The sequence below is a fragment of the Phaenicophaeus curvirostris genome, chromosome 1, assembly GCF_032191515.1.
Source record: "Phaenicophaeus curvirostris isolate KB17595 chromosome 1, BPBGC_Pcur_1.0, whole genome shotgun sequence".
In the NCBI taxonomy this organism is placed as follows: Eukaryota; Metazoa; Chordata; class Aves; order Cuculiformes; family Cuculidae; genus Phaenicophaeus; species Phaenicophaeus curvirostris.
In genome coordinates, this window is record NC_091392.1 from 35,030,955 (window position 1) to 35,043,072 (window position 12,118).

Here is a 12,118-nt window from a genome sequence, read left to right on the forward strand (position 1 = left end):
AATCAGAATCATCTGAATCTGCTCTAATTTTTAAATGCCACCCTGATATTTATGCTAGTTTTTCCACTGGAACTATATTAATGGTAGCTTTTTAAAGTAAAGAATCCTAATATAAGCAGCAAAGCGCTCTATGGCAGAAAAGGACCAAGGTCCATCTCATTATCACAGTTTAGTCGCGTGCAGAATATGAAATAAAATGAAAAGCAGAAAGTGAGCACCAGGGTTTGTACAGCACAGCTCCAATTGCAACAGCACCCATAGGGTGATGACCACATACTGTTAAACATGCAAAGTCTTCAATTACTGTTTTATGAAAGCTCAACCTGAATTAAATACATATAATTAGCAGGGAAAGATATGAAAATGATTTAGTAAAAACCAGAATAAGCAAGTTTCCCACCAGGTAAGTATTGTAATTTTTATTTAAAAGGATTTAAGTCTGGCTATGCGCTTGCAGTAAATACATCCACAGTAAATCCCTCTTTTCCCTTCTTTCTCTTGGTTGTTTTACAATCTCCTGAAGAAAGACTCAGTCCCCCTAACATACAAATCTCTCTCTATATATGGAGTATATGCACTTGCCAGTGAAAAGGGGTGGCTGGTGCCCATTACCCTACTCTAGCACTGTAAAAGTTCACTTTGTTCTGCTCCTGCTCCTCTCTCAGGTACCACTTAGGAGGGCACTGGGACTTCTCAGCTAAGGGGAAGGGGATGAGATCTGAGCAGTGGGTGAGACTAAGGAACTGCGGACCTTTGTGCAGGACAGGGAAGGAAATGGAGAACATGCACAGACTGGAGCGTTCAAGAAGGACTTGGATGGAGGAAAGAAACAGTGGAGAAAGCCCATGGGCATCTTGCCAGTGGGAAATTGTGTGCACACATACGGCAACTGCCCGGGGAGAGGCGGCACAGAGCCTCCCTCATTTTTGTCATGAGTTCAGCCTCAAAACAAACAAGATCCTTGAAATATTTACACAGACAGAAATCCACGTGGCATCATTCTGTATTACACACCCAGACCCTCAAAGTGTAGGCAATTCAAGCAGAAGATGAAAAAAGACAAGAACAATACTCCCCTGCAATAAGCAGATATCAGTCAAGTGATTAAAAATTTATTCCCACCCTACACATGGTATCCAAATAATACATACGAAGATCTATTTATCCCATGATTACACAAGCCTTCTGGATTTAATATTTTGAACCATATGACAAAGTTCAAGATACTTTTATTTGTTAGATACAACAGGTACATCTCAAAGGAGAGTTCTTGGACACATGAAAACAAATTAGGTCACTTAAGTGACCCCCGGGACTTACACATTCCAGCAACAGACTGTACTTACAATGTACCGTTTTACTTGACACTTTCTCTCACAGATCTCCTCTCCTTAAGGAGTCTTTTGTATTTTCAGACATGGTTCTTTTGTTCATTCCATCACTTCTTATTTACATCAGTCTCATGCCATATGTTGCTGTCATATAGGCTTCTAATTTGGTTGTTGATTTCCAACTGTAAGAGTCTTTGCAGTCTATCTACAGGTTAGAAGAACTTGTGCACAGCACAAATTAATGCAAATGGCTTTCTCAGTATACGTACTGAAGGATACGCATCCAGAGATCGACTGGCTGAACACATCCCTCAGCAGCACAGGCTGTGTTTTAAAACTAATTATAGGTTTATTAAAAAAGTATATAAAAAACTATCCTTGGACCAGCACAATGTCTAAGACACAGCTGGTAAAGATGTAAAATTACTCAGGTATTTCTAACTCTAAAATGACATAGAGTATTACGGTGTAAACTTAGGTTACACAGAGAAATAACTTTTAATTAAATCAAAAACTCTGAAACAAAATAAATAATTTACAGGCTTGAGAAGATCTGCATTATTTCTTACACAAAGACTTGTTGCCTATATTGCAAAAAGCTTAGAGGAACCAAATATCATTTGTGTTGGTGGTTGTAAACCTTAAAACACCTGGGTTTGTTCACATAAAATTCCCCTCTTTAAATCCACTAGAGGTAGATGAAGATAAAAAGAACCCCAAAATGTAAGGAATAAGATACTGCAAATAAATTCTAACCCTGCTAATCTAGTGAACATATGTTCTCACCAGATTTACTGAAAGCAGTTACTTTTTCTCTCTTTTTTTAAAAAGAATAGCACTCAACTCCTTCCTTCCATGCTGTCAAAAAAAAGTGCTCGATACTGGCATCAAATAATTTTCAAAGCATTCCCAAATTAGAGCAGAAACAGGTCCCACCTCCTGCTCTTCAGTCACTCGACTGGTTTCCAGGAACCATCTGTTGAGGAGACGCTGCCTACCCAGCAGCGCCCAGAGAGCCCCTGGGCCTCCCCCCAGCACAACGACAGGCAGATCTGCAGATCCAAATGGAATTCTTGGGGAAAGGTGTGGGAGCCAGGGAGGTGAGGCTGAAGGCAGGAGAGAGAACCGGGTAACCTTCATGTCCATTACAGATGGTGACATTAATGAAAATTTCTTCAAAAACATTTTTAGCATGGGTGGCTGCACGCAGGGGCTGTGAAACATTTGCTATTACCATAAAATCAGAGATTTTATCAGGCTCATGAGTATTTACAGTATCTCAGGTAAGCCCTGGTTTTGGCATCAAAGAAATTATAAAGCAGCAACATAATTTTCTAAAACACAAATGGCTTCATTAATGTCCTGGCAGACCAAAAAAAAAAATCTAAGATGGATGAATTGTTTAGATCAGAACTCCTACTTTTCTATAGCTTGGCCTGTGGCTTCAAGTGTTCCGATGTCTCCTCTAGTCTCTCTTTACCTGTCATTTTGTCTACTTTCTTCAGCCAAAATTTATCAATATGTGGAAGCCAAACACACATAAGAATGTACAGAAGACACACGAATGAGCTTGGCACCCCTTTTTAAAACTACTAAGGCTTCGGAGAGATCTTATAGTGGCCTCCCAGCACGTGAAAGGGGCCTACAGGAAAGCTGGGGAGGGACCTTTTATAACCGCATGTAGTGATAGGACTAGGGGGAATGGCTTTAAATTGGAAGGGGGAAGATTTAGGTCAGACATTAGGAAAAAATTCTTCACAAAGAAGGTGGTCAGACCCTGGCCCAGGTTGCCCTCTCCCTGGAGCTGTTCCAAGGCCAGCTTGGACGGGGCCTTGGGCAGCCTGGTCTGGTGGGAAGTGTCCCGGCCCCGTGGCAGAGGGTTTGGAACTGGTCTTTAATGTCCATTCCAACACAAACCATTCTATGGTTCTATCTTTCCTCTCCATCTTGCACCAGACAAAAAGCAGGAAGCATCACTACATACCAGAATATCTGCATAAAAATGCCTCCAGGTTTCTTCAAAACAGTAATACTGGCATGATCACAAAGACAGGAATCCTTTTCTTTCTCTTTCTCTGTATTACAGCTGTAGCCATCATGATCTCATTTAGTATACAAAAAATGTAATGACTGCAGTACAATTTCTACAGCCATATGAAGTGCCTTTTTCTCTTTTAAGTTACTATTTAAATTTAACAAAGACGATAGGACAGACTGAGATGGCAAACCCTCAGCATTTTACATAATTCAATTCATTTGGTTTAGTTACAGAATAACAATTCTGGTGGTTAAACTAAAACCATAGATCTAAATGAACGAGGGAATTTTGTGCATCTAGAATCAATGCATATTTAAATACTCATTTTCCTTCACAATATTATTAATCTCCAGAAACCCTTGCTTTATGGACGCTGAACCAATTTACTCTTACTGCTTTCCTGCTCACTAAGCTTGAAGTGGGTGTAAGCTAAAATGCCCAACAATGTGCACAGAATCCCAAGGCCTTGATTCACAGAGAGCGGATCCTTAAATAAGAGGCACCCTCCCAGGAGGGTGATGCAGAACTTGAAATGTCCGAACATGTTATACCTAGACATCTGTTAAGGATAACAGCAAATAACAGCATTACTTTTTTGTAAAAAGAAACACTTGAGGAACTTCATTAATTATACCAAAAGCATGCGAAAGTACATCATGTTGACTTCAGCTCATGCAACCTTCTGTCATCTTTGCAGCTGTGAAAACTAATCTCCCTGTAAAAACTCTTTCACCCATCGTACACGGATGCGCCAACACTTCCTCAAGGCAGCCAAAGTGTGTGTAAGTATTCTTTATAGGTATGAAAGTCACACAGCCAGATAACTGCCACGATCTTTACAAACCCCGAGCAAAGAAACAAAATGCACTAAAAGATGAACGTGCTTTTCCAGTTTCATAATTTCAGATAAAGCAGGCAGGTTACCAAACAATTTTTCTACTGTAAACTAGCTCAAATGAAAGCTAACATAATTCATCTGGCAACAGGAAAAACAACTAATGTTACAAAGGATACGTGACAGGTGACGTATTTCCAATGATCCAGTAAATGGACAAGTTTACCATAAAGGCTATTATGCCAGACAGCAATACCATTATCTGTGGATTAATGGATACAGTCAGTTATCTGACAGCTTCTTGGCCATTTGCAGATACATTCCAGGTTAGTTAAGTTCCCTTTACATCCAAATGCAAAATATCAGGCAAGAAAAACATACGGAGAACAAAAATAGAAACTGCTTCAAATCAGTACAGACACTGGTGGTGTGTTTAAGTGGCTCAGGTTATGACGTCCATAAAGATACAGTGGTATAACCACAAGCCTCTCCTGCTTTACTCTCGGGGAACATTTAAGAGTCATTTGGGAACCCCGGTTACACAGAGAGGCTGTATTCTTTACCTTTGAGAAAAACTCTTATTTATTGTCACAATGATTCTGCAAAAATATCTGATTTTATTATTGTAAATACTTGCTATACTATTCATAACCTCCAGCGCTACGAGAAATGACCCATCGCTTATTGGCACGATCTGCAGTGCCAAGAATACGGCTCTTTTTTGGACAGATGGATAGAGAGAGAAATTACAGCCTTCTTGGTGAAAATAAACTAGCAATTCTATAGAACAACCAATGCAGGGGGTCCTTCCACGGAAGAGGAGTTGAGAGCATCAAAAGTGAGCATGCCTATCTCTTTTCTGAGTGGACACTTACATATGTTTAATTTAATACACTAAAGGAAGCTTCTGGATTTTGTCAGACTTCCCTGTTGCTCAAATGCCCTCTAAACAGAAACAAGAATAAGGAGGTAAATCAACTGACAGACAGACTCCTCCAGGAGGAACCGGGGCAGACACAACAAGGTTTCTTTTTCTCTTGCTCCCCTCATCTCGTCGCAGTCAAGGACCGTAAAAAAGTTTGTCTCACGAAGAAACAGACCTAAATATCAAATTTAAGTACACCACCAACAATTATTTATTTAAATAAAGCTGATAAAAGCCTTACCACAGCAGAAAGCGTCCAGGGACCAAATATTCCCCCTTCTCCAAAGACTGGCTCAAAGAAGGGTATGATGAACAACAACATAGCCAAGGACATTGGTGCCTGATAGTAGAGCAACTGCATAGAGTTTACCTGCAATTCATGCTGCTTAGCTCCTACCCACTAAAACCAAGAGAGAAAGCTGTTAAAAGTGAGGAAAAAAATCCATAAATTGAAAACTTTAAGTAAAAGCAAACCAGCTACTAGCACAAAGAAAGTTTCACACAGACAATACTACATAAATGGACTTCAGAGCACCATCATTTGCCTTTGCCTACCCAGAGGCCTACATGTTTGTCTCTTGTGAGCACATAAGCTGCAGAGCTTATGTGAGGAGGAAAGCATATGAAGGGGCAGTGAAACTCTCTTAAGTGCCTCAACTTTCCTATTCCCATAGCCAGGGGGCAAGGTATTACACTTGAGGAAGAACAAAAATGTAGCAGAGCTGGAAAGAACACAGCAGCTCCCTTTTATTCTCCAGACAAATTTCAGATCCTGTCTATGATGGAGCTGAGCACCCTTGCCTGAGCAGAGATCTGCTTTTGCTCCTTCTCACTTTCCTGCACACAGAAGCTAAGAGAATCAGTAAATGTTTGGCTTTACATTGCCAGTTTATTCCAGTTTTACTGGATTTCATTTCAATATTGACTATAACTTTGATTTTCAACATTTAAAAGAGAACATCAGTTACCTATTGATATGAAGACAGGCGTTACAGGTGAAAAGACATATCTTTATATCATACTGAAGAATTATGTCTGCTCTAATACTTCATAAATCACGTTAATTGCTAACATGGTGCCAGCATATAAACTTGTTAAGCTCTGTTTTAAAATTACAGAATAATTTCACTCAGGTACTATAATTTCTCCAGTAAACACACCATCACTTAAAAGTTACTATGCAGCATCTCCTCCTGCTCCAAAACAAGAAAAGAAACCATTATTTACCATCCTGCATATCACATCACTTCTTCTGGGGGCACAGTATACGTCACAAAGAAATCCACTTTTAAATTGATGATGACTATCGCATCAGCGTGACAGAGGACTCTAATTTGGGAAGCTTTTACAGTCACGGTCGATAATGACCTGGTGTGAGCTGTTAGCACTATGTTACAGGGGAAAAGGCTAAGGGCGTTCCTTGGACACATCTATTTCCTCAGCCAAAAAGGTTACATCATGCATATATTATTATAATATATATCGAGGAGCAACATGGAAAAGACAAGGGGTAATGGGTATAAGCTGCTCCTAGGAAGATTCTGACTGGATTCCAGAAGAAAAGTTTTCACCATAAGAACAGTTAAACATTGGAATAATCTCCCCAGGGAAGTGCTGAATTCCTCTACACTGGACACGTTTAAGGCTCAGCTCAACAGGGTTTGGGGCCTTCTCGTTTAAACTATAGATCACCTAAGAGGTTGGAGCAGATGATTCTTGAATTCCCTTCCAACCTGACATCCTACGATTCTGCCTGATGTGTATTAATGCACCCCCTAAAAAAAAAAACCTTAGATTGTTGATAGTCCAAACTGAAGACAAACGCTGCTAAAATCTAAATAGCTCAAAGACAAACCATGGGATTAACTGAAAACATCCTTCCTAGGGAAAGGCTCAAAGGCAAAGCACTCATTGCTTCTGCAATGAGAAAATCTGTGCTCTCTAGAAAAGACCGACAGGGACCTTCACCTCTCGAAAACACACTCTATAAGACAATACCCCAATTTTTTGCCGCCAGGTTGATCGATTCCTTAAACAATTTACCCGGGGGGTGGCCAATCATTCCTGCGGTGGGTCACAACAATCTAGGGGGTGCGTTTAAACACACAAGGGAGCTCCCCCAGCGCCCCCCGCCCCGCCCCCCTCACCCACCACTTGGTAGAGGGAGGTCACCAGGACGCCCAGGGTGGCGAACACCATCCCGAGGAGGTTGAACTTGACGTCGTAGTAGGAATTGAGGAAGACGCCCAGCGTGATGGGGACCTGCGGGGGCGGAGAGGGAGGGGGGGGGGGGCGTGAGGCGGTGGCCTCGGCAGGGGCGCAGGGGGCTCCCGTCCCTCCCGCTCCTCACCAGGGTCAGCTTGATGCGGAGAGGGAAGGTCTTGCCGTAGGCCAGGCTCTGGATGAGCACGATGACCGGCGTGGTCATGGCCTTGGCCAGCTGGTAGGTGCCGATGGTGTTGCTCTGCAGAGAGAGGTTGGTGAAGACGACGAAGCCGCAGAAGCTGAGGGCCAAGGGCAGCACCTGGGAGGCCCGCAGGCTCTTGGGGGAGAAGGCGCCGAGCACCTGGCAGGCGTAGAGCCCGAGCCAGGTGATGGCGAAGTGCACCAGCGTCAGGCTGAGGTTGGGGAAGCCCAGCCGCACGTACAGCCACTTGTTGAGGAACACGATGCAGATGGAGGCGCCCAGGTTCACCAGCAGCCCCGCCGCCAGCCGACCCTGCGCCGGCAGCCACCCCATCGCCTCACGGGGCCGGGGGCCCGCCCCTTCCGGTGAGGGACGGACCCCTTCCGGCGGAAGCGGCACTGTGACTCCGCCCCTAGGGCCATAGCCACGCACAGAAACGTTTTGGCCCCGCCCCCTCCCACGTGACCCGAAGTGGCGCCGGAGGGCGCCACTTCGGGTCACGTGGGAGGGGGCGGGGCCAAAGGTCTTATGGGCGGGGCTATAGCTTGAGGGAGAGGCCCTTCCCTATTCCCCAATTCCTTTGATCTCCCCCATCCATCCTCCTGCTGCCTCTGGCACCGAGGAAGGAGAGGCCCCCCCACCCCCCCTTATTATCCAACAGCTGTTTGTTCATTTTAAGCTGTTTTTCTGTTTTGGGAAGCGCTTTTATTAGAAAAAAAACCCCAAAAAAGGCCGTAGAACAAATATCCTCGCTGAAATTAGTCAAAATTTCTCAAGTTGAAACTGAACTCTGAACGCTTTAACGTTTTTTCCCCCCCACAACGATCAGAACAGTTCAAATGAGTCGCGGTTCGAGTGGTTTTTATACAAGCAAAATGTCCACGTTCAGGCTTGCTTGTACGGACCTACATGAACTCCTCCTAGGACTGAATTTCATATCCCAAAGGATCAAGATTCTGGTCAAGAAGCATCAGAGAAGATTCCCTCAGCTTCTGGAGGAGCTTTCGGAGTTCTTCTTTAGAAAATACCTAAGAATAAAAAAAAAGAAAAAATGAAGTTATATTTATTTGCAACAAATGGCACAGATACAATGAAGTTACTGTATTTTTTTCCTTTTTTCCTTCTTTCTGCTTAAGACTGTGTGAACACTAGACACTTCAGAACGGTGCTTACTAAAGCACTGCAAGCTTGTATCAGTACCCCAAAAAAAAATAGTCTCACAATAGCTCTGCAGCAACTACAAACACTATTGTTCAACAGCCAAATTTAATGCTCCTGTTATTGCTGGCAGAGATCTTAAAGCAATGCTATTCCTCTCTTGTGAGACCTCATCTGGAGTATTGTGTCCAGTTCTGGAATCCTCAACATAAGAAGGATATGGAGCTGTTGAACGGGTCCAGAGGAGGGACACAATGATGATCAGTGGGCTGGAGCACCTCCCCTATGAGGACAGGCTGAGAGAGTTGGGGTTGTTCAGCCTGGAGAAGAGAAGGCTCTGAGGAGACCTTATAGCGACCTTCCAGTTCCTCAAGGGGCTCCAGGAAAGCTGGGGAGGGACTGTTTACAAAGCCTTGTAGTGATAGGATGAGAGGCAATGGGTATAAACTGGAGAGAGAAGATTTACACTAGACATTAGGAAGAATTTCTTCACCATGAGGGTGGTGAGGCACTGGCACAGGTTGCCCAGGGAAGCTGTGGCTGCCCCATCCCTGGAGGTGTTCAAGGCCAGGCTGGATGGGGCCTTGGGCTGGTGGGAGGTGTCCTTGCCCATGGCAGGGGGGTTGGAACTGGATGATCTTTCCAACCCAAGCGATTCTATGATTCTATGAATGCATCACACTGTTTTTCTTTGCCTTGATGTTTCTTTTCAGATTTCTAGTCCTTGTTGTTTTTTTGGGAGAGGGAGTGCTGTGGCGAAGTTTTTTGGTTGTTTTATTTTTCTGGCCTTTGGAGGGAGAGAAGGTCAGGTAAACCGTCTCCTAAACAAAGCCTACTCATACAAAGCTCTGAAATGTAATGATAAAAAAAGAAATTACAGTTCCATGGTTCAACTTAATAAAATTCAATAGCCTCCACCCAAAAATTATTAACTGCACAGTCACTGAGTAGTGACTCAGAGGAACTGCTGGTCAAAACACTGGCATCATCTTCAGCGTTTCAAAGTTAACTCTTTCATTCCTTAAGTCTGCATACAAGGAAAACCTTTAATATTCCGGGGAATGGGAAGAGGTGAAGAAACTTGTGACATTAGGGAACATATGGCATCTTCCTCTCTTTTTCCACAGTCAACACAAAGGGCTTTTAAATGGAACTAAGCTGTTTCCAGCTCTCAGTAACTCACCGTATAAAGCTTGTGTCGCTCAGATGCAACCATGTCAGCCAGTCGCAGGCACTCCTGATACTGCCCTGTGTTATGTAACACCGTGTGCAGTAAAAAGCACATCATGGGCAGACATAGCTTTCGCAGCAAAATCATCTGGTGCGTTCGTTCAGGGTCATTCTTGGCATCCTTACCAGAGCAAAATAATATATCAGTATTATGAACATTTACCTTTCAAAGGCAGCTCAGCATAACCACGTCATCAGCAGCGTCAAAAAAATGGATTAACCAGCCTAATCCAATTTATGGTGTAACTGAAGGGGAAGCAATCTACAGAGGTCATGGCAAGGCCAGAGGGAATTATAACACAGTAAACAGAATAGTATCAAACTAAAGATGGCAAAGGTACAGCTGGGTATAATCTATGCTTCGTAGTCTACACCATGATATAAAAATTCATTTTACCTCTCTAACATCAACCATCCATCCGCCATCAACAAACAGCAACACATTGTACATTTTCTCTTTCACATCAGCTGTGAGAGCATCCAGGAGGCCTTTCCAAATAGTGTAGTCCATCTGTAAAAGAAACAAAAAATAAAATGCTACAGAATAGGGTAATTTCCAAGGCTATTTTAACACAGACCCTTCACCTAGCATGCGATAACCAGCACAGCTCTAATTTGTATTACAATCTTCTCAAACTACCAAAACCTAGAAGCCTGCTGCTAACAGCTATTTCCACCCTTACTTAATTCCCTGCCCAGAGGGTCAGATAGGTTGTTCAAGAAGCAGTCAAAGCCACTCAAGGAAGATAATTTTTAACAACTTATTCTGCCATGCTTATATAACAAATGCTTATAATAACTGAAGACAGTTTATTCATACTGGCCAGACACACAAAACCAACTTTGAGCAAAACAAACAGAACTGCAGCATCTTTTAAGGAAAATGTGACAAATGAAAGAACGCAAGATAGCCTTCCTCCTTCATTTTCAGGGAGGAGTTAATAGCAAAATCAGGTACTCAGACTATTAATATCACTGACAATCAACACATTACAACGAATATTTACCATTGCATTATACAATATTATATGCAAAGCTGAGTCATATAAGATAAAATGCATCAGAATTCATTGTGCAGTGGCATTATTATTCTATCTCACACTCCCTCTTTTCAACATAAGAATAGGATAATTTGAGTTCTTACGCAATAAGAACTAGTAGATTTCTACTCTGTTTCATTAAACTAAGACTGCCTCCTAAGCAAGAATGTAAATGCTCATGATAAATAACTTGAACTTTTGCCTACCTCATACTTCTTCTCTTTATGTTCATGGGCCACTTTTTCAGTGAAACTTGCTTGTGGTAACAAGGAAGGCTTCTGTGGAGATGTGTTCATGTGTTTGAACCATTCATTGAAGGTATCGTGGGCTTCCTGGATTGCGTTGGAAACAGCGTTTTCATCATTTTGACTAATTCACATAATTACAAGAATGTAATTAAATGCACAAAAGCTAAAAGTTATTTTTAAATATAAAAAGAAACTCATTATTTTATAAACTCTCAGCTATAGTGTATCCAGGACCCAGAAGTTAAATCAAATGAACAAAGCTTAAAGTTTCAGCACCAAGGCAAAGTCACCATTATTTGTGAATAATAACCCGGAATCCAGCACATTTGAAACTCACCAAATACGCTCGAATGCATAAATGTTCCCGTATAGCATTGTCATCTTCAGCTGGAAGTGGAGCATCCATTCCCTGCTCTTCCCATTGGTTATATATTTCTGCTATAGAGTCTTGGGGGATCTTCACAAACACATCTTTTGCAGCATCATGTTTCTTGGATGCTATGAAAATGTGAACTGAGTATCAAGAGCCTTGCAATTTCCATACTTCATTATTATAAACTGACAAACCCATGCTTTTCAATAGTTCCGATTCAAAGTTTTATCGAATACAGTGCCAAGAGCCAATGAGAACAAAAACATTTAAAACGTCTACAGTATTTGTGAAGTTTAGTACCCAAGAACTTCCTCATGATTGCATTGCTTTGCTTAAGTGCTTCTGCCCTCTGTGCAGGATCAAATACGAGCCAGTCAATTACATCTATTTTCAGCCGATCTGCCTGTAAAAAACAACATATTTATTAGATTCGCTAACATTTCAAGCACACAGCTGATATCAGATACATTAAATCCCATCAATGAAAGACACAAGTTTCTAGAGATCTTTGGGTAGCATTATGTCACACTAAT

At 42.2% G+C, this 12,118-nt stretch overlaps 2 protein-coding genes across 2 annotated transcripts in view; both read right to left on the bottom strand.

The window, feature by feature from the left end:
- Window positions 1–1,096: 1,096 nt before the first annotated feature.
- On the bottom strand, window positions 1,097–7,882 carry SLC35E3 (solute carrier family 35 member E3). The gene is made up of 5 exons (XM_069852485.1): window positions 7,480–7,882; window positions 7,281–7,391; window positions 5,371–5,529; window positions 4,384–4,466; window positions 1,097–3,920 (listed from the first exon to the last, which is right to left on the bottom strand). Exons 1-5 carry the CDS (start codon window positions 7,867–7,869, stop codon window positions 3,734–3,736), a joined length of 930 nt encoding a protein of 309 aa, XP_069708586.1. The 5' UTR covers window positions 7,870–7,882; the 3' UTR covers window positions 1,097–3,733.
- A 513-nt stretch (window positions 7,883–8,395) lies between these two features.
- The window catches only part of NUP107 (nucleoporin 107), a 29,002-nt gene continuing 25,279 nt past the window's right edge, over window positions 8,396–12,118 (bottom strand). Inside the window, exons 23-28 of the mRNA XM_069852346.1 lie at window positions 11,886–11,988; window positions 11,550–11,710; window positions 11,171–11,296; window positions 10,322–10,435; window positions 9,878–10,045; window positions 8,396–8,564 (exon numbers count right to left, since the gene is read on the bottom strand). Coding sequence (XP_069708447.1) covers window positions 8,457–8,564; window positions 9,878–10,045; window positions 10,322–10,435; window positions 11,171–11,296; window positions 11,550–11,710; window positions 11,886–11,988 — 780 coding nt within the window. The 3' untranslated portion in view covers window positions 8,396–8,456. The remainder of the gene's footprint in view (window positions 8,565–9,877; window positions 10,046–10,321; window positions 10,436–11,170; window positions 11,297–11,549; window positions 11,711–11,885; window positions 11,989–12,118) is intronic.

What these genes read in the sequence shown, in the direction of transcription:
- SLC35E3 (XM_069852485.1), bottom strand. Translation starts at nt 7,869, where the DNA reads ATGGGGTGGCTGCCGGCGCAGGGTCGGCTGGCGGCGGGGCTGCTGGTG. An exon ending in TCCGCATCAAGCTGACCCTG is followed by an intron (nt 7,392 to 7,479) that starts GTGAGGAGCGGG and finishes CCGCCCCCGCAG; the next exon opens with GTCCCCATCACGCTGGGCGT. An exon ending in GGAAATACGTCACCTGTCAC is followed by an intron (nt 3,921 to 4,383) that starts GTATCCTTTGTA and finishes ACAGATGTCTAG; the next exon opens with GTATAACATGTTCGGACATT.